At 38.5% G+C, this 26,526-nt stretch overlaps 2 protein-coding genes and 1 long non-coding RNA gene across 3 annotated transcripts in view; 1 reads left to right on the top strand and 2 right to left on the bottom strand.

Annotated features, from left to right (window-relative positions):
• The first annotated feature begins 10,057 nt into the window (after positions 1-10,057).
• LOC121385382 lies at positions 10,058-11,478 on the top strand. Its single transcript, XR_005959532.1, has 3 exons — positions 10,058-10,175; positions 10,658-10,814; positions 11,454-11,478. It is a non-coding gene; the product is annotated as an uncharacterized LOC121385382 (long non-coding RNA).
• A 4,578-nt stretch (positions 11,479-16,056) lies between these two features.
• On the bottom strand, positions 16,057-18,171 carry LOC121385373 (immune-associated nucleotide-binding protein 9-like). The gene has a single exon (XM_041516039.1). It carries the CDS (start codon positions 17,738-17,740, stop codon positions 16,550-16,552), a length of 1,191 nt encoding a protein of 396 aa, XP_041371973.1. The 5' UTR covers positions 17,741-18,171; the 3' UTR covers positions 16,057-16,549.
• A 2,174-nt stretch (positions 18,172-20,345) lies between these two features.
• Positions 20,346-26,526, bottom strand: part of LOC121388501 — a 27,629-nt gene continuing 21,448 nt past the window's right edge. The window contains exons 2-3 of the mRNA XM_041519859.1: positions 21,157-21,477; positions 20,346-20,452 (exon numbers count right to left, since the gene is read on the bottom strand). Coding sequence (XP_041375793.1) covers positions 20,346-20,452; positions 21,157-21,477 — 428 coding nt within the window. The remainder of the gene's footprint in view (positions 20,453-21,156; positions 21,478-26,526) is intronic.

Raw genomic sequence — 26,526 nt, 5'->3', positions numbered from 1 at the left:
TTTACCGGACGCAACTTGCGTATAGGACGCACTAAAAACTTAATGGACCCGCAAAAATAGAAATACTGCGTCCCGTGGGACGCATAAAATATCTGACATTTTCAGTAACCCTGTCCACTATCAACGATCGATCATTCTGTGTAACACACTATTTCTTTTCTACCTATAAACTGCGTATTCAAATGGGGATTCCCCATATCGAAAACAAAAAGTTTTAATCTCTGGGAACACTGCGTCTTTATCCTTTGCTGCGCTTAATCGTGTAAAGTTGGTAATTTCCGGAAAGAGATCGCGGATTTGCGATCATTCGGAACTTCTCGTCAACAGGCCGAACACAATAGGAAATTCCTGGGCGAATATAACAAATTGGTTAAATGTTCTGATTTGCATTAACAAACAAGTAGCACGATTCATAAACAACGCATGGTATTGTGAGTGTCATTTAGCTTGCAGGAAATGGTTCAAATAATTATACAGATCAAAGTGAAATGTTGATTTTGAAAGAATAAACAATGAATACCGACATTGATTTCCTGAAAGGAAAAACAACAACACAGCTTGTTAAATTTACTTTAATGAAACATATAGTATACACGTGATTTGTTGTCTGCAGCTCTCTGTCGTTTGTGTGGTTTTTGGACCCTTTGTTTTCAGGTTGGGACCCCCAGAAAAGAAAGAGGTGAGTCCAAGGGACCCCCATTTCAGAAAAACAAGGTAAATCCCTGTACTACTATTAATATTACTACTGAAATGATAATACAGCTGCTGTTACTACCTGTACTACTATTAATATTACTACTAAAATGATAATACAGATGTTGTTACTACCTGTACTACTATTAATATTACTACTAAAATGATCATACAGCTGTTGTTACTACCTGTACTATTAATATTACTACTAAAATGATAATACAACTGTTGATACTACCTGTACTACTGTTAATATTACTACTAAAATGATAATACAGCTGTTGTTACTACCTGTACTACTATTAATATTACTACTAAAATGATCATACAGCTGTTGTTACCACCTGTAATACTACTAATATTACTACTAAAATGATCATACAGCTGTTGTCACCACCTGTACTACTATTAATATTACTACTAAAATGATCATACAAGTGTTGTTACTATTGGAACAACTATTAATATTACTACTAAAATGATCATACAACTGTTGATACTAGCTGTACTACTATTACAATTACTAATAAACTCGCCAACTCGCCAACTTTAACATCACCCTAAGACACTCTGGGGCAATACAGATTTTTAAAACCCGTTTTAAATTCCTGGTAATAATATAATTTTTTGTTGTTCTTTATTTGGCATGGTAATAATCGTACGATTATAAATACTACTACTATTACTAATACAATTATAATGATAATAATATAACTGTTGTTACTTCATGTACTATTACGTTATTAATACAATTGTGTAAGAATTCCTACAAGTAATAGAATCAATAATATAATATTCTGTTCGTTACTTGACAAGGTAATAATCATAATATTATGATTGTTAAAATCATTTAAATGAGACACTAGTTATTTATTTTAAAAGGCAGTAGATGTACATTTTCTGGTTGGTTAATTAGTAATGATGGGTACTGCCGAAATTTTCGTATTCAGATATATTGCGATACAGGAACCTGAATTGTGATATGTGCCACGATATATTGCGAAGACCAATTCTCAATTATTAGAATTTATAAAGTTCTCTAATTGTATGTACATTTTCTATAATTTGATAAAATGATCACCAGTCAATAAAGATTCATTCTGAACAAGTGAAGCTATCGTTTCTTTTCTTAAACTGGTAGTTTGTTTCGAAATATAATACGCGAGACTAACACACATACAAAATATATAAGTGCAATATATCGGTATGCTAGAAAAATATTGTGTTATTTATTGTTCACAATTTATATTGTGATATGCCGGTATACCATGCATTTCTATTAATTCGTTTTATACTATAATCATGCCCACAGTCAATCTGATAAAACATTTTTAGCTCTACTGGTCTACCGATGGATCTAACAGCATTGCGTGGACTACCATGTCCAGGTGACATTTCATCTATAAATAACAATTTAAATATCGACCAATTATACTTCGCCTTTTATAGCGTTATTCGGGAGCATACAAATTCTAAAAATATCAGGCGAGACTTTATGCAATATGCGAACTTGTTGGCATATTTCAACATTAAAAACTGGGGAAAAGTGCAGTAATAAACTCTGGATTGTACACTAGTATAAACACATTTTATGGCAATACCATCAGGGGTTTTTTTCATCTTGAAACAGATTTTATATAAAATTTTATATTGAAATTAGTTTCCGGCATACTTCGTAATTCACCCGAATCATTTCGTATACCCTCGGCATAATCCCGAATGTTTTCAAATTCTTTTCAAATCACTGGCATGATTTTGCAAGTAAGGTTTTGACTGGTCAAATAAAAGGTCAACTGGACATGAGCTCCAACAAGTTGCTGTTAGATCCACAGGTAATAGTAATTAACCAGTGGAGCTAATTTTAATTAGATTGGCCCACAGTGTGTCATAATGTATCTCTCTCTCTCTCTCTCTCTCTCTCTCTCTCTCTCTCTCTCTCTCTCTCTCTCTCTCTCCATGTATGCTCTCTCTCTCTGTATCCATCCGTCCGTCCATCCATCTCTCTCTCTCTCTCTCTCTCTCTCTCTCTCTCTCTCTCTCTCTCTCTCTCTCTCTCTCTCTCTCTCTCTCTCTCTCTCTCTCTCTCTCTCCCTCTCAACACAGCTTTTCCAGTCATGAAACACTGGATGGAATGTATCCCAAATAATTAAAGATGACAAATCTAAATCTATTAAAACAACAAAGTTTGTGTTTCATAATTTATTTATCAACAGCAATGTACCATTGGTTAAAATTCTGTTACAGTACATTGATTCCATATAAAGAATATGCCTCATCTTCACACATTTTTATTTGTATTTTATTTTTTGTCATCATCAGTTATACTGTTCCCAGACAAAGCGATTCACAGTGTCAACGATATGGCAAGTACTTATAGTGAAAGACAAATTAAAAAAAAAAATTAGACAGACTTTAGATAATCTCCAAAGCATAGGCATAATATTATCTGGGATGTGATACAAATTTTTATTTTATAAAAGGTGAAACCTATAGTCCCCTCCAGTTGTGCAAGTAGGGAATTAATTAATAACAGACAGACAGAAGTACGGAGATGAAACCTACATGTATACTGCCCTCCAGTTGGGCAAGTAGGGAGTTAATTAATAACAGACTGACAGAAGTACGGAGATGAAACCTACATGTATACTGCCCTCCGGTTGTGCAAGTAGGGAACAAATTAATAACAGACAGACAGAAGTACGGAGATGAAACCTACATGTATACTGCCCTCCGGTTGGGCAAGTAGGGAATTAATTAATAACAGACAGACAGAAGTACGGAGATGAAACTTACATGTATACTGCCCTCGGGTTGTGCAAGTAGGGAACAAATTAATAACAGACAGACAGAAGTACGGAGAAGAAACCTACATGTATACTGACCTCCGGTTGTGCAAGTAGGGAATTAATTAATAACAGAAGTACGGAGATGAAACCTACATGTATACTGCCCTCCGGTTGGGCAAGTAGGGAATTAATTAATAACAGACAGACAGAAGTACGGAGATGAAACCTACATGTATACTGCCCTCCGGTGGGGCAAGTAGGGAATTAATTAATAACAGACAGACAGAAGTACGGAGATGAAACCTACGATACTGCCCTCAAGTTGGGCAAGTAGGGAACTAATTAATAACAGACAGACAGAAGTACGGAGATGAAACTTACATGTATACTGCCCTCCGGTTGGGCAAGAAGGGAACTAATTAATAGCAGACAGACAGAAGTACGGAGATGAAACCTACATGTATACTGCCCTCCAGTTGGGCAAGTAGGGAGTTAATTAATAACAGACTGACAGAAGTACGGAGATGAAACTTACATGTATACTGCCCTCGCGTTGTGCAAGTAGGGAACAAATTAATAACAGACAGACAGAAGTACGGAGATGAAACCTACATGTATACTGCCCTCCAGTTGGGCAAGTAGGGAGTTAATTAATAACAGACTGACAGAAGTACGGAGATGAAACTTACATGTATACTGCCCTCGCGTTGTGCAAGTAGGGAACAAAATTAATAACAGACAGACAGAAGTACGGAGATGAAACCTACATGTATACTGCCCTCCAGTTGGGCAAGTAGGGAGTTAATTAATAACAGACTGACAGAAGTACGGAGATGAAACTTACATGTATACTGCCCTCGCGTTGTGCAAGTAGGGAACAAATTAATGACAGAAGTACGGAGATGAAACCTACATGTATACTGCCCCTCCGGTTGTGCAAGTAGGGAACAAATTAATAACAGACAGACAGAAGTACGGAGATGAAACTTACATGTATACTGCCCTCGCGTTGTGCAAGTAGGGAACTAATTAATGACAGAAGTACGGAGATGAAACCTACATGTATACTGCCCCTCCGGTTGTGCAAGTAGGGAACAAATTAATAACAGACTGACAGAAGTACGGAGATGAAACTTACATGTATACTGCCCTCGCGTTGTGCAAGTAGGGAACAAATTAATGACAGAAGTACGGAGATGAAACCTACATGTATACTGCCCCTCCGGTTGTGCAAGTAGGGAACAAATTAACAACAGACAGACAGAAGTACGGAGATGAAACCTACATGTATACTGCCCTCCGGTTGTGCAAGTAGGGAACAAATTAATAACAGACAGACAGAAGTACGGAGATGAAACCTACATGTATACTGCCCCTCCGGTTGTGCAAGTAGGGAACAAATTAATAACAGACTGACAGAAGTACGGAGATGAAACTTACATGTATACTGCCCTCGCGTTGTGCAAGTAGGGAACAAATTAATGACAGAAGTACGGAGATGAAACCTACATGTATACTGCCCCTCCGGTTGTGCAAGTAGGGAACAAATTAACAACAGACAGACAGAAGTACGGAGATGAAACCTACATGTATACTGCCCTCCGGTTGTGCAAGTAGGGAACAAATTAATAACAGACAGACAGAAGTACGGAGATGAAACCTACATGTATACTGCCCCTCCGGTTGTGCAAGTAGGGAACAAATTAATAACAGACAGACAGAAGTACGGAGATGAAACCTACATGTATACTGCCCCTCCGGTTGTGCAAGTAGGGAACAAATTAATAACAGACAGACAGAAGTACGGAGATGAAACCTACATGTATACTGCCCCTCCGGTTGTGCAAGTAGGGAACAAATTAATAACAGACAGACAGAAGTACGGAGATGAAACCTACATGTATACTGCCCTCCGGTTGGGCAAGTAGGGAATTAATTAATAACAGACAGACAGACAGAAGTACGGAGATGAAACCTACATGTATACTGCCCTTCGGTTGGGCAAGTAGGGAATTAATTAATAACAGACTGACAGAAGTACAAAGATGAAACCTACGATACTGCCCTCAAGTTGGGCAAGTAGGGAACTAATTAATAACAGACAGACAGAAGTACGGAGATGAAACCTACATGTATACTGCCCTCCGGTTGGGCAAGTAGGGAATTAATTAATAACAGACTGACAGAAGTACAAAGATGAAACCTACGATACTGCCCTCAAGTTGGGCAAGTAGGGAACTAATTAATAACAGACAGACAGAAGTACGGAGATGAAACCTACATGTATACTGCCCTCCGGTTGGGCAAGAAGGGAACTAATTAATAGCAGACAGACAGAAGTACGGAGATGAAACCTACATGTATACTTCCCTCCAGTTGGGCAAGTAGGGAGTTAATTAATAACAGACTGACAGAAGTACGGAGATGAAACTTACATGTATACTGCCCTCGCGTTGTGCAAGTAGGGAACAAATTAATAACAGACTGACAGAAGTACGGAGATGAAACTTACATGTATACTGCCCTCGGGTTGTGCAAGTAGGGAACAAATTAATAACAGACAGACAGAAGTACGGAGATGAAACCTATATGTATACTGCCCTCCAGTTGGGCAAGTAGGGAGTTAATTAATAACAGACTGACAGAAGTACGGAGATGAAACCTACATGTATACTGCCCTCCGGTTGTGCAAGTAGGGAACAAATTAATAACAGACAGACAGAAGTACGGAGATGAAACCTACATGTATACTGCCCTCCGGTTGGGCAAGTAGGGAATTAATTAATAACAGACAGACAGAAGTACGGAGATGAAACCTACATGTATACTGCCCTCCAGTTGGACAAGTAGGCAATTAATTAATAACAGACAGACAGAAGTACGGAGATGAAACCTACATGTATACTGCCCTCCGATTCCCTCATTTCTGATTGGACGACGTTGAACAAAAACTGAATGTTATTCTTCAATAAACCTCAGAAAATAACGTCATTACGCCAGCTGGGACGTCATTACGTAAAATATAGTGTGTCCAGGCGCTTGTTCATACATTTTAGAAGAGGATGAGGGGCTAAGTTGTGGCTAGCGAGATTTATGAGTGGTTAAGGCATGCTTCCCCGGAAAAGTATTGAAAAAAGAGAAAATTCGCTTGATCATGGGGAGGGTTCGAGTGCCGTAACCCACCCTCTGCACAAGCATCTGTCTTTGTAATTATATAAAATCTGTTTGTCATTTTTTAAATGAATTTATCTATGTACAACTGTCACAAGCTTCATAAAATTGTGTAGCGTAGTGAAGGATTTTAAACTAAACACAAGTCATTACGTCAAAGGGGACGTCATTACGTAAAGCAGATCATGTGAAGAACGTTAGAAACTGATTGATGAATTATTTGTAGTTTTAACTAAATAAGTTGTGGTGTTTGTAATTATATGAATTGTTTGTAATTCCCCCCCCCCCCCCAGAGTTTATCGATATATATGAGTCACAAATTTATTATAAGATCGCTTTGCTACGCTACACAATTTTATACAATTTTCGACTGTTATATATCAATAAATATAATGGCCTTCATGTAGCCTCAGATCCCAATCTTTTGATATGCAAATGACCTTAGTTATTTATAGGAGAAATAACGTGCATTCCGAACACACAGAGATTTTTAAAAAGTGGAATTAAGTCAACTTCGTGCATTTTATATGATGATTTGTATATAAAACCTGTCGGGGTTTGGGTTTGTTTTCATGTAAATGCAAAGAAAACAAATATCGAATAGGAAATAAACGTAACATTTGCAAAAAACTTTGGGTCTAAATAATTGAACAGGATAATAGTTAACGAGTCTACCGCTGCTAAATATAATAACATTCAACCCACATTACTGACATTGTTTACAATTGTCGCAAATCAAAAGAATGATAATGGATGATAAAAAGAATACCCCAGTCGTGTCTTGTGACATCATCATTTATCAGCACTCGATAAAAGTGTAAAAATCCTCGGCAAGCCTCGGCTTTCATACTTTTATCAACTCGTGCTGATAAATTATGATATCACAAGACATGAGGGGTGTATCCTCTATACATCTATAGTCTACTATCCTCCTACAAAAATGTTTTTTGTAAATAATTTCAGTTAAAGGGACATACCCTAGTTTCAACCTGTGAAAATTAACACTGAGTTTAGTTAATCTACAAAACTGAAACATATTTGGATAAAGTTATAATTGTGTGAAACATGAGTCTGTGACTTTGAAATGGTGAAATACCCTCTGAAAAGGACTAAAACTCGACTCCATAACTTACTTCTCAGACGTACGTGCGTTTTTAAAAATATGAGAAATTCATTTTGTGATATTAAAAACACCAGGATGACCAAAGACACTTCGAATGTGCAGAAATTGATAATCTAAACCATAAAATTTAAGTAAAGTATGATTTCAGTTATCAAAAACGGCTATAACCGTCAAAAACATACCTTACCTATTTGAATAAAATAATTTATGAGTTTGAAAATAGGTAAGAAATTGGATCTTTGACAGGAATTGCACCTACATTTATGGTGCACAGTTGTGTTGAATGAGATCTCACTTTCCAGGAGTGATTTGTACATACCGAGTATGAATACATGGTCGGGGTGGAGAGACTTCCTAGCAGCCGTGAAATGGCAAAATGGGGGGTGCCTCCAAAAATAAGATTATTTCCAGATTTAGGTTGACATCACCCAGTTCAGACATTCTTGCTGCACAAAACAAGGACTGGCCATCATCACTACATGTGTGATTCACCTGGGAAAATTCTCTTTTTCTATTTTTTTTTAATTTATGTTAATATAGTGGACAGTGTGTTATGATTTACTTCTCTGCTACCTGAGGACACTCTTGACACATACCACTGGAATTCACACCACACTGGTTTCCAAGGTAATAATAACAATGTATTTGTATATTTCATAATTTTAATGGAGCCAGAAATTGGCTGCTTTAATTTTTATAATTTATTACATAATCACTGATGTAATATGACCACAACAACAACAAATGTTAACGTTGAGGTGAACTCAAACTGGGTATTGACTATGAAAAATCGTATATTGGCCAAGACTGAAAATTTAAGATGCCAAATATGGGATGTGTAATTTGGACAGGCTGCCAAAAATGGGACAAAAGAAAGGATTATAACAAATATGGAGTTAGACATGCAAAAATACCTGGTCGTCCAAAACACCAAACTTTTAAAGTACACCGACTCCAGTATATGCTCCACCACAATCACTTTGACATACCTCGTAGCATGGATGTATCACATTTATGTCACCACTCCCTCTGTGTTAATATTGAACACTTGAGCCTCGAACCACATTATGTTAACAACAACCGTCAACACTGTCTAAACATTGTCCCGAAACACTGCATCGGCCATCCAGGTTATAGAGACTGTTTTTTTCTTCTTGGGGACAGGTACGTATGATCTGTTAGACATGGTGGTACAACTTCGGAGTCAAGTACATTCTTCTTGTAGGTTGTTCTTGCAGTACTGTTGTGTTTGTCGTCATATTGCTGGTATCGAACCGTGCGGAGATAATTTCTTCGGGATCTGTACCGAGTAGTTTTTTTTCCTAGTAGCGTGATACCGGTCTTCACGTTCCCGAGCTTTCAGTTCTGCGAGGGCGTGTATTCTTCCAGTCAGTGGGGCTCCCACTAGTTGACATCTTGTAACAGTAGACTTTAGAATTCCTTTGTTGAGCATGTGGGCTGCACTGTGTATTCTTGCTTCAAAGTTGCGATAGAATGTCACTTGTTTCGGATTTGTTCTAGTATAAGCCCGGTTGACACTTTCTACTTTTTGAGTGTTTGTATTGAGTTTTGTTTTAAGAAGTGCAGTTTTGCCGAGTCAAAGTTCTAGGCATTTTCTTAACAATTCTTTATCGCCTTCTTTCATTTTCAGAACTTAATCTGCAGGTAAATAGGCAGGTTTCCATGCCTTGATCCGCCTGCCCGAACACACAAATGAATACATTTGACACGGCGTTGAACAGTTGCCACTCACACAGGCCACGATGGAATCGATGGTGTACGTCATTTTTCTAACTATTTTAGTGATATCTCCTGCAAGTTGACGGTGGGCGATGTCAAGTTCGAGGTGACAACGTTGCTTGATGTCGATGGCAAAACGTCGCTGTACTTTCTGTCGGTCTGATTTATTTTCCCCCGGAAACATGGTTAAGCTAAATGAAACTTTTTCAATCGCCTTTTGCTGACTTTTAGAAAAATGTCTAGTGTCACGTAAATTTTCAGTGGAACCTGTCTGCGCCCGGGTAGCACCGTCAGTAGCATGTGAATCGCCATCAGTCGTGAAATAACCAATGTTGAGTTTGTCTTCGTCCACTTGAAATTCATTCACACATTTTTCTGCATATAAGCCCTCATTGCCGATGGAATCTGTTGTCTTGAAATTGGCTGTACATTTTTCACCGTGATCTGGACATGTAATTTTCTCTCCCTTAGATCTGAGGATTTCGGCTTTTTTGCAGAGTTTGTTTGCAGTGTATATCCCAATAATGTCCTTTTTAGGTGTTTCGTTCTCAGCAGTGGTGTAGACCGCTTGAGTTGCAGGCTGGAGGGGTGTGCTCGAGTTCCCACCGAAAAGTCTGTTGTTGTAACGGCAGTCTCCCTCAACACTTATCTTGTGATCACTGGTAAAACCTTTTAGTTTGTTTAGTCGAACCAAATTAGACCGTCTTTCTTTCATATCCTGTCTGTTTATGTACACTGTTTTGGATCCAACATAATTGGCTGAATTCTGCATTCCACGCTTGCTTCCAACAGGGATACCAGCTGCGGATAAGGAATCGCGAAATCCTGTAATTCCAACTGATGTATTCGTAAGGCCAACATGTATCCCAATATTAGGCTGAGCAGCTTTCTGACCTCGTGCAGTGTGTACAGTGACTTCTTCATACAATTTGTGCTTCTTCGATCTAAAATGACATAGCTCACATTTTAAACCTAGGCGCCAACACATACCCCATTGTTGATAGGACTGTTCGTCATACTTCAGATCACCATCACATGTTGGGAAGTTATTTCTATGTTCTCGATAAGATTCATTGAATAGATTGAGCACTTTACCACAATGAAGAAGTTTATAGCCATCTAAGTCTTGATTGTTTTGTTTCAGGAAATCTTCCAAGGCATCGGGAACAGCTGGGTGAGGCCGAAGTAACCGCATATTGCCAGTCGTCCCCTGTGAATCGGTGACCACATATGAAGATGCACCTCGACTCGTTGACGGCTTAGCCACTGCATCAAAGTCTTCCCTGGACAGCCTGGTACAGGTAGGTGATTTGGTGGCATTTGGGAGCAGTGTACTTTCTTTTTGGTGATGGAATTTGTGACCAATTACATATTCATTTTTTCTGTTAGGGGGTCTACCCAAAACTTTTTTTTTCTTGGCAGGGGGTTTCCCCATAATAATTTCTCAATGTCAGTATATAAATTTAGTTTTCTGTAGTCTGCCCCAGTGTGACAAAAACATGTTCTCACTTTTCAAAATTATCTGACTGACAAATAATCCTGCCTCTGGGAAAACATTTGCCAGGTCCGCAGAATACCCCTACTGAATACTTTGTCCTGGTATGTAGTAACAACACACTGAAACAACATGCTGTTGTGTCATGGTGGACGTATGGCTGCTAGTGGTTACCCAATATGCCAAAGATACTCCAAATAGAGCAACAGTTTTGTGATAATCACTGAAGTAATTAGAAAATGTTTCCCACATTCCACAATTTTCAACTTTAAAATCAAATGTAAAAATTGAGGGACAGGTGAGGTGGCCTGAAAATACCCCCCTGTATACAGTATGATATTACCAGGTTTAGCAATCAGTCAGACTTGGCCTAAAATAGAAATCTTTATTTCAACAAAACAATTCCAGTGTATCATACCAATAATTTCCCCCCCATTTTTTACAGGCCAAATCAGACCAATACAGTGACACTCCTCAAAGAGTTATCTCCCCTTTTTCCTCCTTTTTTTTGTGTGTGTTAATTATGAATATTTTTTAGACCAGTGGTATTTAAAGCGCTCGCTTAGTGCATGGTCGGTCTGCGATCGATCCCCATTCACGGGCCCATTGGGCTATTTCTCATTTCAGCTAGTGCACCACGACTGGTATATCAAAGGCTGTGGTATGTGTCATCCTGTCTGTGGGTGATGCATATACTAATGGGAAAATGTAGCGGGTTTCCTCATTAAGACTATATGTCGAAAGTATGTTGAAATCCATCAGCCAATAATTAATAAATTAATGTGCTCTAGTGGCATCGTTAAACAAAACAAATTTGTACTATATACTTTAATAACTGAAAATCACAAATCCATAAACGAAAATGGATACAGCCTAAAGGATCATTCAAATATTACTCAAAAGCTATTTTTGTCAAAATTAGACTCCCTCTCTACCCCGTAACGCTAGTAAAGCCAGACCATACACCCCACAAAAAAAAAAAAAAGAATATTAAAAAGTTACGCTTGGAGACACACACACACACACACACACACACACACACACACACACCCCTTCCATTTCCAAACAAGTCAGACTATGGGTGTAATATAACACTGCTTCCCTGTCGTCTTTTATTCTTGGTCAGCAAGTATGATGGAATTTTTATTTGTTAATTTTGAACTGACCTAAGAATGCACTGCTGGGCTCAGCTGTTAATAATACTGTTTAATAACTCGTCCTAGAGTTGAACTTCAACACACTGAAAATCTAAGGTCCACCACACACCAAAGCTGGATCTCAGTCTGGCAAGTCTCGCGCTGTCAAATTATGTTCAATATTCAATTCTTTATTATCTTAGATTGTATTCAATGGTGTCTGCTGCCAGATCTATAGTTCTAGCCAGAACAGATGCGATATGCTTCGTCACATTCGATTCAGTGCGTTTCTTTTTCATACTCACCAGCCCCAGCCCAAGTGTGTTTTTGGGTCACATACCGTACCGAAGCTTGTACAGTATCTGGATGACCTCAGTGTTTCCAGTGTTTCTACGAAATCTTTTGTAGGTGATGTTGTCGACATGTCACAGCAAATATCATGTTCTGGTCAAATGACTGGACATCCCGTTTATTTGCACCTTGGTGTCAGGATGTCCAGCTAGGAGCCCGAAAAGAAATCGCTTTGGTGTATTTGGTATGTAGAAAGTAGGATTGTTATTTATAAAACGTCTTCTTAAATTTTCACAAAGTGTTCATATATTGATATATTTTGTAATGATATTTTAATATTGTATGTATGTATGTATGTATGCAGGGCTCACATACCTTGTCCATTGCCAAATTAGCCAATTACTATTTTTATACAAAGTGGCTACATTTAATCTATCTAAAAAACCGGCGTCGTGGTAGGCCATCGGTCTACAGGCTGGTAGGTACTGGGTTCGGATCCCAGTCGAGGCATGGGATTTTTAATCCAGATACCAACTCCAAACCCTGAGTGAGTGCTCCGCAAGGCTCAATGGGTAGGTGTAAACCACTTGCACCGACCAGTGATCCATAACTGGTTCAACAAAGGCCATGGTTTGTGCTATCCTGCCTGTGGGAAGTGCAAATAAAAGATCCCTTGCTGCTAATCGGAAGAGTAGCCCATGTAGTGGCGACAGCGGGTTTCCTCTCAAAATCTGTGTGGTTCGTAACCATATGTCTGACGCCATATAACTGTAAATAAAATGTGTTGAGTGCGTCGTTAAATAAAACATTTCTTTTTCTTTCTATGTAAAAAACATTCTTAAATAACCACATTTTAATAATTTTCAAAAACAATATTCTGCATATCTCAAAATTGGCCAAACCAAAATTCGTTCCGTTGCAAGGCGTGTGTGTGTGTGTGTGCGTGCGTGCGTGCGTGCGTGCGCACATGTAAATATGTACGCATATATGTAAACTCTTTTATTTCAATATTTTAATTTATTAATTAAAAATAAATTAACAAGAAAAACATGTAAATAATTTAATATATTACACGTATTCAACTAAGTTCTGAATTTGTTTTATGCCAAGTCTGCAATTACAACTTATTTCGTGTTGCGTCCCGAACTTTTGTGACCTCAAAATAACCTATAATAATTCAAGTAACGTTTAGGTTTACCAGATTCCTAACAAAAATTCAATTTCAGTGTTCTTGTACAATAACAAATTAAATACAATTGTCATCAAAACAGACAATGTTTCTAATTGTAAGGTTTTGAAAAATCGTTTGCAACAGTTAGGTGAAATAATATATACAATTAAAACGTTTTAGCGATTGTTTGATTATAAACATAAAATTACTTGTCATATTTGCATTAAATATTATCCTTAAATAAGTTCAGGGTGTTTCTGTTCAATTATTTTAGGAAACAAACAAGAATATTTTTAATGCCTCATCTTAATTTTGCTTATCGAATGAAATATATTTTATTAACTGAATTTCATAATGAATTTCCTTCAAATCCATGTATCTAAAAATCAGATAAATATTTTTGTCACTCCATTTATCAAAATTATTAAAAAAAACGATGTCTGCAGTTTATTTTAGGGTAAACTTATACAAAGGGTGTTAAAAGACTAAAAGCTACCACCGTTCCAATGCTATCACATATTTTGTAACTCGAGGGGTATATATTTGGCTGAGAGAGAGAGAGAGAGAGAGAGAGAGTGAGTGAGTGAGTGAGTGAGCCCAGCGCGCGTGTGTGTGTGTGTGTGTGTTTGTGCGTGCGTGCGTGCGCACATGTAAATATGTACGCATATATGTAACCTCTTTTATTTCAATATTTTAATTTATTAATTAAAAATAAAATAACAAGAAAAACATGTAAATAATTTTATATATTACACGTATTCAACTAAGTTCTGTTTTTGTTTTATGCCAAGTCTGCAATTACAGCTTATTTCGTGTTGCGTCCCGAACTTTTGTGACCTCAAAATAACCTATATTAATTCAAGTAACATTTAGGTGTACCAGATTCCTAACAAAAATTCAATTTCAGTGTTCTTGTACAATAACAAATTAAATACAATTGTCATCAAAACAGACAATGTTTCTAATTGTAAGATTTTGAAAAATCGTTTGCAACAGTTAGGTGAAATAATATATACAATTAAAACGTTTTAGCGATTGTTTGATTATAAACATAAAATTACTTGTCATATTTGCATTAAATATTATCCTTAAATAAGTTCAGGGTGTTTCTGTTCAATTATTTTAGGAAACAAACAAGAATATTTTTAATGCCTCACCTTAATTTTGCTTATCACATGAAATATATTTTATTAACTGAATTTCATAATGAATTTCCTTCAAATCCATGTATCTAAAAATCAGATAAATATTTTTGTCACTCCATTTATCAAAATGATTAAAAAAACGATGTCTGCACTTTATTTTAGGGTAAACTTATACAAAGGGTGTTAAAAGACTAAAAGCTACCACCGTTCCAATGCTATCACATATTTTGTAACTCGAGGGGTATATATTTGGCTCAGAGAGAGAGAGAGAGAGAGAGAGAGAGAGAGAGAGAGAGAGAGAGAGAGTGAGTGAGTGAGCGAGCGAGAACAACTGGGTACAACTTGTAACTACTTACCCTGTGTAAATTTTCCTGTGTAATGTGTATTTATTCAGAGAGAGAGAGAGAGAGAGAGAGAGAGAGAGAGAGTGAGAGAGAGAGAGAGAGAGAGAGAGAGAGAGAGAGAGACGGTCCCCTAATGGAGGCAGCGGAATGCTGAAAAACTGTAATTGTAACTAAAATAATAAAATTATATAGACACTGATATTCTGAACAGGTCACCAATGATTAAATATACACACACTGATATTCTGAACAGGTCACCAATGATTAAATATACACACACTGATATTCTGAACAGGTCACCAATGATTAAATATACACACACTGATATTCTGAACAGGTCACCAATTATTAAATATAGAGACACTGATATTCTGAACAGGTCACCAATTATTAAATATACACACACTGATATTCTGAACAGGTCACAAATTATATTCTGAACAAAAATATTTATTAATATGTAACATCAGTATCTAGGCGTTACTCAGAAACGTGAAGAACAGCATCATTTTTCTTAAGCTAAACAAATAAAACAAACCCTACAACAGCCATGTAGGACATTTTTCGTAAGCTAAAAAAAACCCCAAAACAAACCCCTAAAAGTCCAAGTCTAAATAGCTTCATAATGCCCATGGCCATTAAATGTTGAGGAATGCCCACATGGTTCCAGTCTCTGGCATGGCCAGTGGTTGATTCCATGGTGAGAGGGAGTACAAAACTTGGGTCCTACGAAAGAATGTTTTATTTCGCACTCAACACAATTTATTTACGGTTATATGGCGTCAGACATATGGTTAAGGACCACACAGATTTTGAAAGGAAACCCGCTGTCGCCACTACATGGGCTACTCTTCCGATTAGCAACAAGGGATCTTTTATTTGCACTTCCCACAGGCAGAATAGTACAAACCAAACTTGGGATAGTCGGTGCAAGTTTACCTACCCATTGATGCACCACTCAGGGTTTGAAGTCGGTATCGGGATTAAAAATCCCATGCCTCGACTGGGATCCGAACCCAGTACCTACCAGCCTGTAGACCGATGGCCTGCCACGACGCCACCAAGGCCGGTCAAGTTTATACGATGCCATCTGTTCAATTGCTATAAGTAGTTGAAACAAAACAAGTTCTATATACACATATTAGAGAGATGAAATCTAAATAATGCCACGTGTTTCTGGTGGGGTTTTAATTCCTCTGGAGGATACTGTTAATGAAGTTTTAATGTTTTCTAATTTTGTATTATGAATGTAGTCGGTGAAAAATCTTTATACAATTAGATATCTGCAAGGAAATGCTCGTAGTCTGTAAATGTGAGACTTAGCTTGCTCAGCTAGATCTTCTATGTTAGTCGCGTGTCTGTAATTTGAATACATGAAGCTCTATACATTTACGTTAACGTGCGATGCTAGCTATCTATCAAGTGATAAACCACCTAACAGGTCTTATGGTATATCACCAACCTAACCAGTATTTTACACCATTCCAGAGATAACCCATGACACCACCACCAGTTTCTGTTTCTTCTCTCGCCTCTTCCCTCGCTTTTATCAAAGCTTCCTCTTCTTTCTTTTTCATAAGTTTTTCAATCTCTTCTTCCCGTCGTTTGCGTTCCTCTTCATCCCGGACCAACTTGTCCCGTATTTTCTGTAATTCTGATTCAATTCTTCTTTCGTGTTCTTGTTCAATTCGTTTCCTTTCTTCTTCTTTTTGCGCCCGCTCTCGCTCTCGCTCCTCTTGGAGTCGTCGTTTCTCCATCTCTGCTCGCTGCATTTCCCCTTCTTTCTCCAGTCTGGCAATGCATTCATCTTGGCGAGCTTTAGCTTCGGCTGCTTCTCTCTTTTGCTTTTCAGCTAATGCCTCCATTCGTGCTTTATTTTCTTTCTCTATCAGCGCCAATTCTCTTTGCATTCTTTCCTTTTCCTTTCTATACTTTTCCTCTACCTTTGCTTGTGTTGCTTCGAATTTTTCCATTATTTGTTGCTCTTGCCTGCGAAGTTCCTCTTCCTTCTGTTTCAATATTTCCTGTTCTCTCTTTCTCATTTGTTTTTCCGCAGCTTCCAACATCTCAGTTTTATAATGTTTTCCGCCGTTCTTCAAAACATTTGATTTAATATTCAATATTAGGTCTGAGACTTGCTTTTCCTTTCGGTTCTGATCTTTTTCGCGGTTGTTTATTCCAAAATACTTTCCATGACAATCTTTGAGAAGAGTTTTAAGATCTGCTGGGGCTTTTGCAACATAGTCCTCCAGTGTGCGTTTTTCGTCTTCCAGATCATCCATCCCTGTAAACAATACAAACAGGTAGTTCAGCATCCCGTCTCCAAACACCCCTCTGAAGTAACTGATGGTATCGTTTTCTTCTTTCGTAAACCGCTTGATTTTGAGCACGAGGATAAAGGCGTGTGGACCTGGGGCAGATATTCCAATACATTTCATAATTTCTTTTGTAATTTCAGCTTGTGAGCGACCAGTATCCAGCAAACCCGGCGTGTCTATAATGTTTATACGACAGCCAAATCGAGTTGCACTGCCTTGCTGACATGCTGCTGTGACAGATGTTGGACTACACTCTGAATGGAAACATTTAGTTCCAAGAATAGAGTTTCCTGACGAACTTTTTCCTGAACCAGTGATGCCGATCATAACAATTCGTACTTCTTTCTCAAGGAAAGTATAATCTGAAAAACGAAGCTGTCTAATTATAATCCTGTACAGACTATAGCCTATAATAAATATGCAACAGGTCCACTAGTGTATTAACGTCAAGAAAGAACATAAATCCAGGAATTTGAGATTGAAACCCCGGAATGGACATAGCTTTGTATCGACCATAACTGGTTATATCTGCTCTTTGAGGAAATACGAATGATGAACATACAGTAATTTGAATAGCTAAAGCTCGAAACACTAAAGTTCACTTGCAATGCTTCTTATCAAGTGATAGAAGAGAGGGTATCCTATGAGTGATGCAAAGCTATATAATTTGAATAAATAAATAAAATCTGTTTCATTTTAGAATTTTGAGTTTTAAAAATGAAATGAACATACTTCATGTCCAAGTATTTGTTTCTTATAGTTACAGCTACGTTTTAAACATGGAAGGAAGGAAATGTTTTATTTAACGACGCACTCAGCACATTTTATTTACGGTTATATGGCGTCGGACATATGATTAAGGATCACACACAGATTTTAAACATGGAATGAACATAGATTAATATTTCTCAGTTTCAAATTAGCTTCTTCGGTTATAATATGCAAAATAATGCTTAAAATAGTTTTTAAATTATTTTAGAAAATGGCTAATTTTGCGATTCAGATGCCAAGAAAAGGCATTTAAAGCCATCTAGTTTTTAAAATTTCCCAAGGGGAGCATGCCCCCGGACCCCTTACCCATCTCGTGCCATGCTCAAAAACGACCCTGATCATTAGCCCACCCCCACTTTCAAAAATGCTCCGACGGGCCTCAAAGCTCATATAATAATCTTTGTTAAAGTTACATTATCTGGTTACCATATTATAACATCATGTACAAATGTGAAATACAACTCAAATGCACTTTTAAAAAAGTCGTGTGTGTTCGCTATGAACGGATATCGTCAAACGTATACTCTTGATTCGTCGCCTGTGCCGCCATAACTCAGCAAAGCACAAACGACAGCCTGTTGTCAGTTTCAGTTAACACGTGCGTTTGCCGATTTCAAATTGTAGGGTTCGTCTCAAAAAAGTAAAAGAGAAATCTTGCGCTGTAGTTAAAACCGGTTTGATCTTGACAACGTATTATCGACAGTCGTACCTTCCTATTTCAGAATTGATATTTTATAAAGTGTTAGTAGAACTTTCAAAGTTTAGTTGGTATACTAGTAACACATTAATCATGTATATATTTTAAAAATAAAATATACTAAAATAGACAATGAACGTTTTCACTTCTTAATTTTACGTGTTAAAATCGACAAATTCAAATAAATATTATTTCGTTTGGAAAGGGTAAAGTTGGGGGGGGGGGGGTGTTTAACGACATCAAAGATAAAGCATATTGATTTAATAATCATCCGACCCCATACAACCGTAAATAAAATGTGTTGAGTGCGTCGTTAAATAAAACATATCCTATCCTTCCTTCCATCTGCTGTTGGATGTCTACCATTTGGTAATTTTGACATATAATCTTAGAGAGGAATCGGGTGCATGTGCAGGGGGAGGGTATTGGAGGTCGAAACCCTTACTTGCCCAAGCTTAAAAAAAATTGAAATGTATTTTTGGGGGGAGCATGGCCCCATATAAACTTCGCTTAACACAGTCTATAATCCCAACCCCGCTGAAATCCCTGCACACACGCCTTGGAAACCTGCTACATTTTGTTTAGCAAAGGATCGTTTATATGTACCATCCCACAGACAGGATATCACATACCATGGTATTTTTGTATACCCGCCGATGGGGATCGATCCTAGACTGACCGTGCATTTCCAAAAAACACCTTTTTAGGTCTAAGTAATGAATAAAAATAGCATATAGTCTTGAAAAATGTTACGTAAATCGAACACAGTACCCTCTTCCTCTGCCCCTAGAGCGTTACGTAATTAGTAACACCCCCTTACATGTAACGAGTATGCCAACAGCTGGCCACTGTCAAAATTTCAAGGCAAATCCCCCACTCACCGACCCCTGGAAAGGCGTTGTACCATACCTCTATGGATATAAATATGTTTTGGAGATATGAGACGACCCCTCAATCAAGACAGTTAAATTTGTTAAAAAATTGCGAAATCTCACGTGATCTCTTGTTGGGGAATTTTATACTTGTGATAATCCAATGAAAACCGAGATCGGTACGAGCCCGTCAAAAGTGTTCCACTTTCAAATTCATGGCTTTGTTTTTGACCTGAATAAGCCAGCGTAGTGAAACCAATGCGGAGTGCGGCGTCATATATGCACCAAACGTAATTGGATTTTTTGTTCTATATGCTTAAATAATAAAAATATTGCAGGGAATGTAGTTTTAATGCAGCTAGCGCTACAGAAAACCGCAGCTAGTCATTTGTGCACACTTCCGTTCGTACACTGTGGTATATACACAAACGCATTCATATTAACTGCAAATATTAAAACTTTCATTAAGATGCCCTTTTAACGAGCCAATGTGCCTCTTTTTCCTTGCTCCCCCCCCCCCCCCCTCACTCTCTAAAAATGTGTCCTGGATCCGCCCATGCTGGCATATGTTATCCTTTGATTATCAGGATGTTTATGTATATTTTGAATCTACTATACCTGGTGTCATCTGGCGAAATGTTCTTGTCTTGTACAAAGCCGGGTTGGGTGATTTGCTCTTGCTATCTGTGTTAGTGTCCCCTGAAAGAGAAACCGAAGGTTCTAACATCAAGCATAAGTGTATACACTGATAATGGAAGGAAAGGAGAGAGAGAGAGAGAGAGAGAGAGAGAGAGAGAGAGAGAGAGAGAGAGAGAGAGAGAGAGAGAGAGAGAGAGAGAGAAAAACAGAGAGAGAGAGAGAGAAGATGATGAGAGAGAAAGAGAGAAGATGAGAGAGAGAGAAGATGAGAGAGAGATGAGAGACAGAGATGAGAGAGAGAGAGAGAGAGAGAGAGAGAGAGAGAGAGAGAGAGAGAGAGAGAGAGAGAGAGAGAGAGAGAGAGAGAGAGAGGAGATGAGAGATGGAGAGAGAGAGAGAGAGAGGAGAGAGAGAGAGAGGAGAGAGAGAGAGAGAGAGAGAGAGAGAGAGAGAGAGAGAGAGAGAGAGAACAAAAGGCCCAATAGAGAGGGAGGGGAACATTGTCTTCACAAAGGCTACTACTTCCAAAAAGCAGCAAGGGTTATTTTACTGTATTCACTTTGCTAGAGACAGGATAGTACATATCACGGCCACTGAGGAATATGATATATTGCACCAGACTAGATGCTGCAATAAGCTTTCAAAGTGGTAAAGTATGAACCCGCCTAATACGCCTGGACGTTTTTTTACTTGATACAATATCATCACCATATTTTCAGTGGAGAAGGTGTAGATATTAGATTGGGAAAAAAACTATTACATACCTTCAGGACTGCCCATTTTGAAAGCGTCCCAGCGAACAGTTAGAGAGGGAAGTTCGTTCTCGTCTGGCTTGAACGCTGGTTTGCCCTGACCATGTCTCTTAAAAAATTTACCCCGACTGTGGTTTGATGAATCCAGGCTCTGGTGTGCCGTGCCTTGCAGCTGACTCTGGTGTGCCGTGCCTTGCAGCTTACTCTGGCGTGCCGTGCCTTGCAGCTGACTCTGGTGTGGTGTACCCGGCGTCTGGCGTGCGGTGCCGCACATGAAACATTCATCATCAGCATCAGGGTTTTTGTCATATGTACAACAAATGCAGGTCCAATCTGAAAGTAATTACATGTAGGCCTAGATGATTTCAGATATATATATATATATACTCACGGGAAAAAGTTCCCGTGCATCATTAAAATTTCAGTGAGACGTATATTTATAAAATGTTTTGCATAGATATACTATTTATCTGTCAAAAGTACAGTGATCCCCTCCTGTCTTCTGAACCTGAAAAGCGGTCTACACAATGCTTGGTGCGCCGTCGGTGATGATGTAACAGAACAACGTATTGCCGTCATGTCATGGTTGTACTTTGTGATCACCTAATCAGTTGCGTACAGTTCTTCCACTGATTGGCCTTAACACAGGGATGTATTGGGATGTTAAACTTGTCCTTTCCAAATGATTCCTCATGTGTTCCCGCTTGATACTGACAATTTGTTAACGTGATGTCACGTGTCGACTCCCTAAACATGGAAGATCCCTAGTATTCTTAAACTGTCGAGAACGTCTCCGCAAACACTGCATAGTTTTCTGATGAACACCAATGAACACCAAAGTGACTAGCAACAACGTTTGTGCCATCGAAGAAGTAATTTTCTTGGAGGCGTGGCATCACACTGACGACGATCAGATGCCAACAAAAGTACTTTTCTGTGTGATGAGAATTCATACAATAGTTTTAGAGTGCGAGTGCGAATTTTTTTTACATGTCCATATACCACTAGAGTTTCAAGCATGTCCGTCCCGGGGCCTGTCTCTGGATAGCCATGGGCTTTTTCCGGGACAGAAAAAAATTAAGCGGACAATTTTGAAATTTACATCCAAAAATTAAATAGTAGGCCTTTAATATTTTGATGCGCATCTCTAATATAATTAATAAAGAAAATTCTACTCATTAAATTTGGTCGCTAGATTAGATCGGGTGGTCAAAAAGAAATTAGATAAGATGGAGGGGGGGGGGGGGGGGAGGGGGGTAGAGTTGAAAATGGACAGAATTTTGAAAATATCAATTAGTAAAGAAGTTAATATAATTTTTTTTAAAAATTTAAAAAGAAAAAAGTTACAAGCCAAAAATAAAAAGAATTCACTGCTCGGTCGAATATTTATATAATTTGGAGCATTTTAGAAGGACAGTCCAAAAATAAATAAGAGAAAGAAGAGAGGATCGGACTATTTAATAATATTTTTAAAAAAAAGAAGTAATTTCGACATAAACTTTTGAACGAAGGTCTAAAAGTTTAAAGTCCGATCTATATGTCCACGTGAGTGGCCTCGTTAAGGCCGTTAGGGTGCACAGCTTGTAGGGACGAGATGGGTTGTATCCCGTCAAGAAAACCCCTAGATTGACAGTCAATAGACGTTGAAGGTGTAGTGCTGTGCTGAAATACAGATCTCGAGAAGCCGGATCCGTCTGAACGAGAGAGAGAATCAGACTAGGGTATAGTCCAGTCGTCATAGGTTGGTATAGTGGTGCGGACGGGCCCGACTCCGGAGGATACGAGATGGTATCACAATAAAACAAAGTAAAGTCTAGAAAAGTGTAGTAGGGGCCGACCCCGCTTCCTATTTCTTCTTAGAGTGGGGCGGTCAATCTTCCAGTGCTGCTAGGACAGGCTCGGACATGTAGACACTACACGCGAACAACCGTGGCGTTCTGCAGAATGGCCGTCATACGAGTCACGAAAAAAGCAAGTCAACATAGTCAGACGGAGAAATGACATGGTGGCAAGGAATCTCGCTAAAAAAGAATCCAACCTGGTGGTGCAGACTGTCGAAACGAGAAGCGTTCTAGCGTTCAATCAGTTCCAATGGCGCATACATCCCAGTAGAAAACTTCACTTCGCTGATAAAAACAACAAAAGTGAAGGATCCCCAAGTCGATCCACGAAAGCACGTGCAGTGTGCACAAACACGTCTTACCGCGACGATCTCCAGACTGGGAATGATAGTTTTACAGTCCAATGATAAGAAAAATTACGTCAAAGAGGAGCACGTGACCAAAATGCTGGTAATGCAACTTATGATCACAAAGCATGAATAGCTCATGCAATTGACTGGGCACTGCTGGGATATGGAAGGATGTGGTTACACGTTCATTTACTGAATTTTTTATGACCAGATTTCAAGTAAATTATACTCTATATGCAATTATTTGGTGCACAGGAACTTTTTTCCGCGAGTATATATATATATATATATTATTTTCCAGATACCCTGTATTCTTCATTTCATTTCTTTTTAACTGCTTTTCGTCCTTATACCCAATTAAGGTTCAAGCACGCTGTCCTGGGCACACACCTCAGCTATCTCGGCTGTCTGTCCAGGACAGTGGGTTAGTTGATAGCGATTAGTAAGAGAGAAGTCAGTGTAGTGATCTTACACCCACTGAGTCGTTAAAACTCGCTCTGGGTGGGAGCTGGTACCGGGCTGAAAACCCAGTACCTACCAGCCGCATGTCCAATGGCTTAACCACGACACCACCGAGGCCGGTTACAAATAAATGCCCTAGTACAGGGAAACAGGGACATGTGATCTACATGACCCAGGAATGATAAGGGGTTTGGGTGGGGTTTTGTTTTTGGTTTTGTTTGGGGGGGGGGGGGGGTTTTTTTGTTGGGGGGGGGGGGGTTACAGTTTATAACCTGAAGTTACAAAGAGTTAGTAATAGTACAACACTGAATATTATACCTTAGTGAACAGAGAGAAAGGTCATTCTGTAAAACCCCATTAAAAAATGTTAATACATATTTTCATACAACACATTCTCACACTGACATACCCTTCTGGATAGAATAAAATAAACAAAACTGCTAACTTATTATTCTGTTCAATTCACAGACAGAGACTATTTACTCAGGAAAAACTGAAGTTTGCATTTAATATATTTTAAACTGGAAATAATTCGTTGCATGTGATCGTGGATTTGGCGACAGAACCTGGACTGACCTCAGCCAATATTTGTACACTTTGGACCGACCGAGCCAAAAAAAAACAAAACAACAACAACAACAACAAACAAACAAACAACGTTCGCTAGACTGGTTTATGCGCTCCATGATAAACCAATTTACCACATCGAGGATCAGTCAAATAGTCCGCGAACGTTAGCTTCGCTCGCTATAGCTGAACACGAACAGAATTAAGGTACTGAATGGCGTCTCTATTCACAGTTACGGTCTGAAAAAAGTACTATTATCCTGTTCAATTATTTAGACCCAAAGTTTTTTGCAAATGTTACGTTTATTTCCTATTCGATATTTGTTTTCTTTGCATTTACATGAAAACAAACCCAAACCCCGACAGGTTTTATATACAAATCATCATATAAAATGCACGAAGTTGACTTAATTCCACTTTTTACAAATCTCTGTGTCTTTTGAATGCACGTTATTTCGCCTATAAATAACTAAGGACATTTGCATATCAAAAGCATCATTCTATAGTGCGTTTCAAACTAATGTTCGGTTCTATCGTCCTATCCGCACAAATCGTAGTATGACCTATATTTAAGAACATATCTGTAAACATGAAGCAGGTGCGGATTCAGGTGGGGAGTTCAAGTGACAAAACCTCAGTTTGAAAAAAAAATATGTATCAAATATTATAATTATATTGTGGAATACACAAGCGCGCGCGCTGAAGGGAGAGAGAAGAGAGAGAGAGAGAGAGAGAGAGAGAGAGAGAGAGAGAGAGAGAGAGACGTCATTTATGTAACGACGCACTCAACATATTTTAATCTATGGTTATATGGTTATAGGGAGAGAGAGAGAAGAATATGGTATGCATGCGATTGGTGGAGGTGTGGACCCTCTGCACAACCCCAACCCCACTTAAGTGCTTCTTTTGTATATGGAGCGGGACGTAGCTCAGAGGTAAAGCGTTCGCTCATGGTAGGTCGACTGATCGATCCCACATGGTGGACCCATTGGGTTGTGTCTATTTCCAGCCTGTGCACCATAACTGATGTATAAAGGGCTGTGGTATGTGCTATCCTGTCTATGGGATGGTGCATATAAAACGTCCCTTATTGCTTATCAAAATTGCTTATCGAAAACAGTGGCCCATGTGGCGGTAGCGAGTTTCTTTCTCACTGTCATAATGCTCCTTAACCGTTTTGTCTGACGCCACATAAACGTATATCAAATGCGTTGAGTGTGTCGTTAAATAAACATTTCTCTCGTATGTATGTGTAGTCTATATGCATTTCTAGTCGATTAGTTTATAGGTTGTTAGGTTGTTTGATAGTGAATGATATGGAAATAAATAGTTTTTGGTGTTAAAGAGTTCATGCATACATTAAAGTAATACTCCTGATGGGTATGGAGAAATAACTTAATCAGTCGACGAACTCATTTCTTCATCACTATCTTCGTTAAGGGGGACTATCACAGGGGGTATTTTATTTCTTATAAAACTATTTTGTTTTCTAAAATCTTCTTCGATCTTTATTACATGTTTAACTGCGTGGACATCGTGTAATCTCAGTTAATTTGTTGTGGTAGCTTGCGTTATCCATGACGATAACAGAAGGTTCTGGTAGAGAAGTCATAAGTTGTTCTTCAAACCATTTGATGAAATTGTCATGATTCATCTCACCATGATAGTCTCCGTCTGTTTTTTTAGCCTCAAAGATCAATTCACAGCCATCTATCAATCCATATTTATCACAGCCAGCATGACAAATAATAAGTCTTTTTCCCTTCCCAGTCACCGAACAGAGTTTAGGAACTCGATCAGCAGCGTCTGATTTCAGCAGGTGATTGGCGGTACTTGTGCCCGGGTGGATATCTGTCCAGTGGTGGGATGTTGTGTGGTTGACATTCACCCAGGTCTCATCTTGATACACTATTAAATACCCCCTGTTCTCGTAAACTGGATATTTCAATGGAGATAGGACAGTCTCCTGTCTGATATATTGGCGTCCTCAAAAATCACTTTTCCGGTTGTAGACATATGTTGGTATTTAAAATCGAGGTCATGGAGTGTTCTTCGTAAAGTTGATATGGATATGTTGATTCCACATTCCTCCTTAAAGCCACGTTAATCTTATGTAATGTAGGTAATTCGCCCTCTCTATAAAATCTGTATACTCGTCGTCT

This window comes from Gigantopelta aegis, chromosome 2 (genome assembly GCF_016097555.1).
Source record: "Gigantopelta aegis isolate Gae_Host chromosome 2, Gae_host_genome, whole genome shotgun sequence".
In the NCBI taxonomy this organism is placed as follows: domain Eukaryota; kingdom Metazoa; phylum Mollusca; class Gastropoda; order Neomphalida; family Peltospiridae; genus Gigantopelta; species Gigantopelta aegis.
This window is presented reverse-complemented; position numbering and strand designations above follow the sequence as displayed.

What these genes read in the sequence shown, in the direction of transcription:
- LOC121385373 (XM_041516039.1), bottom strand. Translation starts at nt 17,740, where the DNA reads ATGATCGGCATCACTGGTTCAGGAAAAAGTTCGTCAGGAAACTCTATT.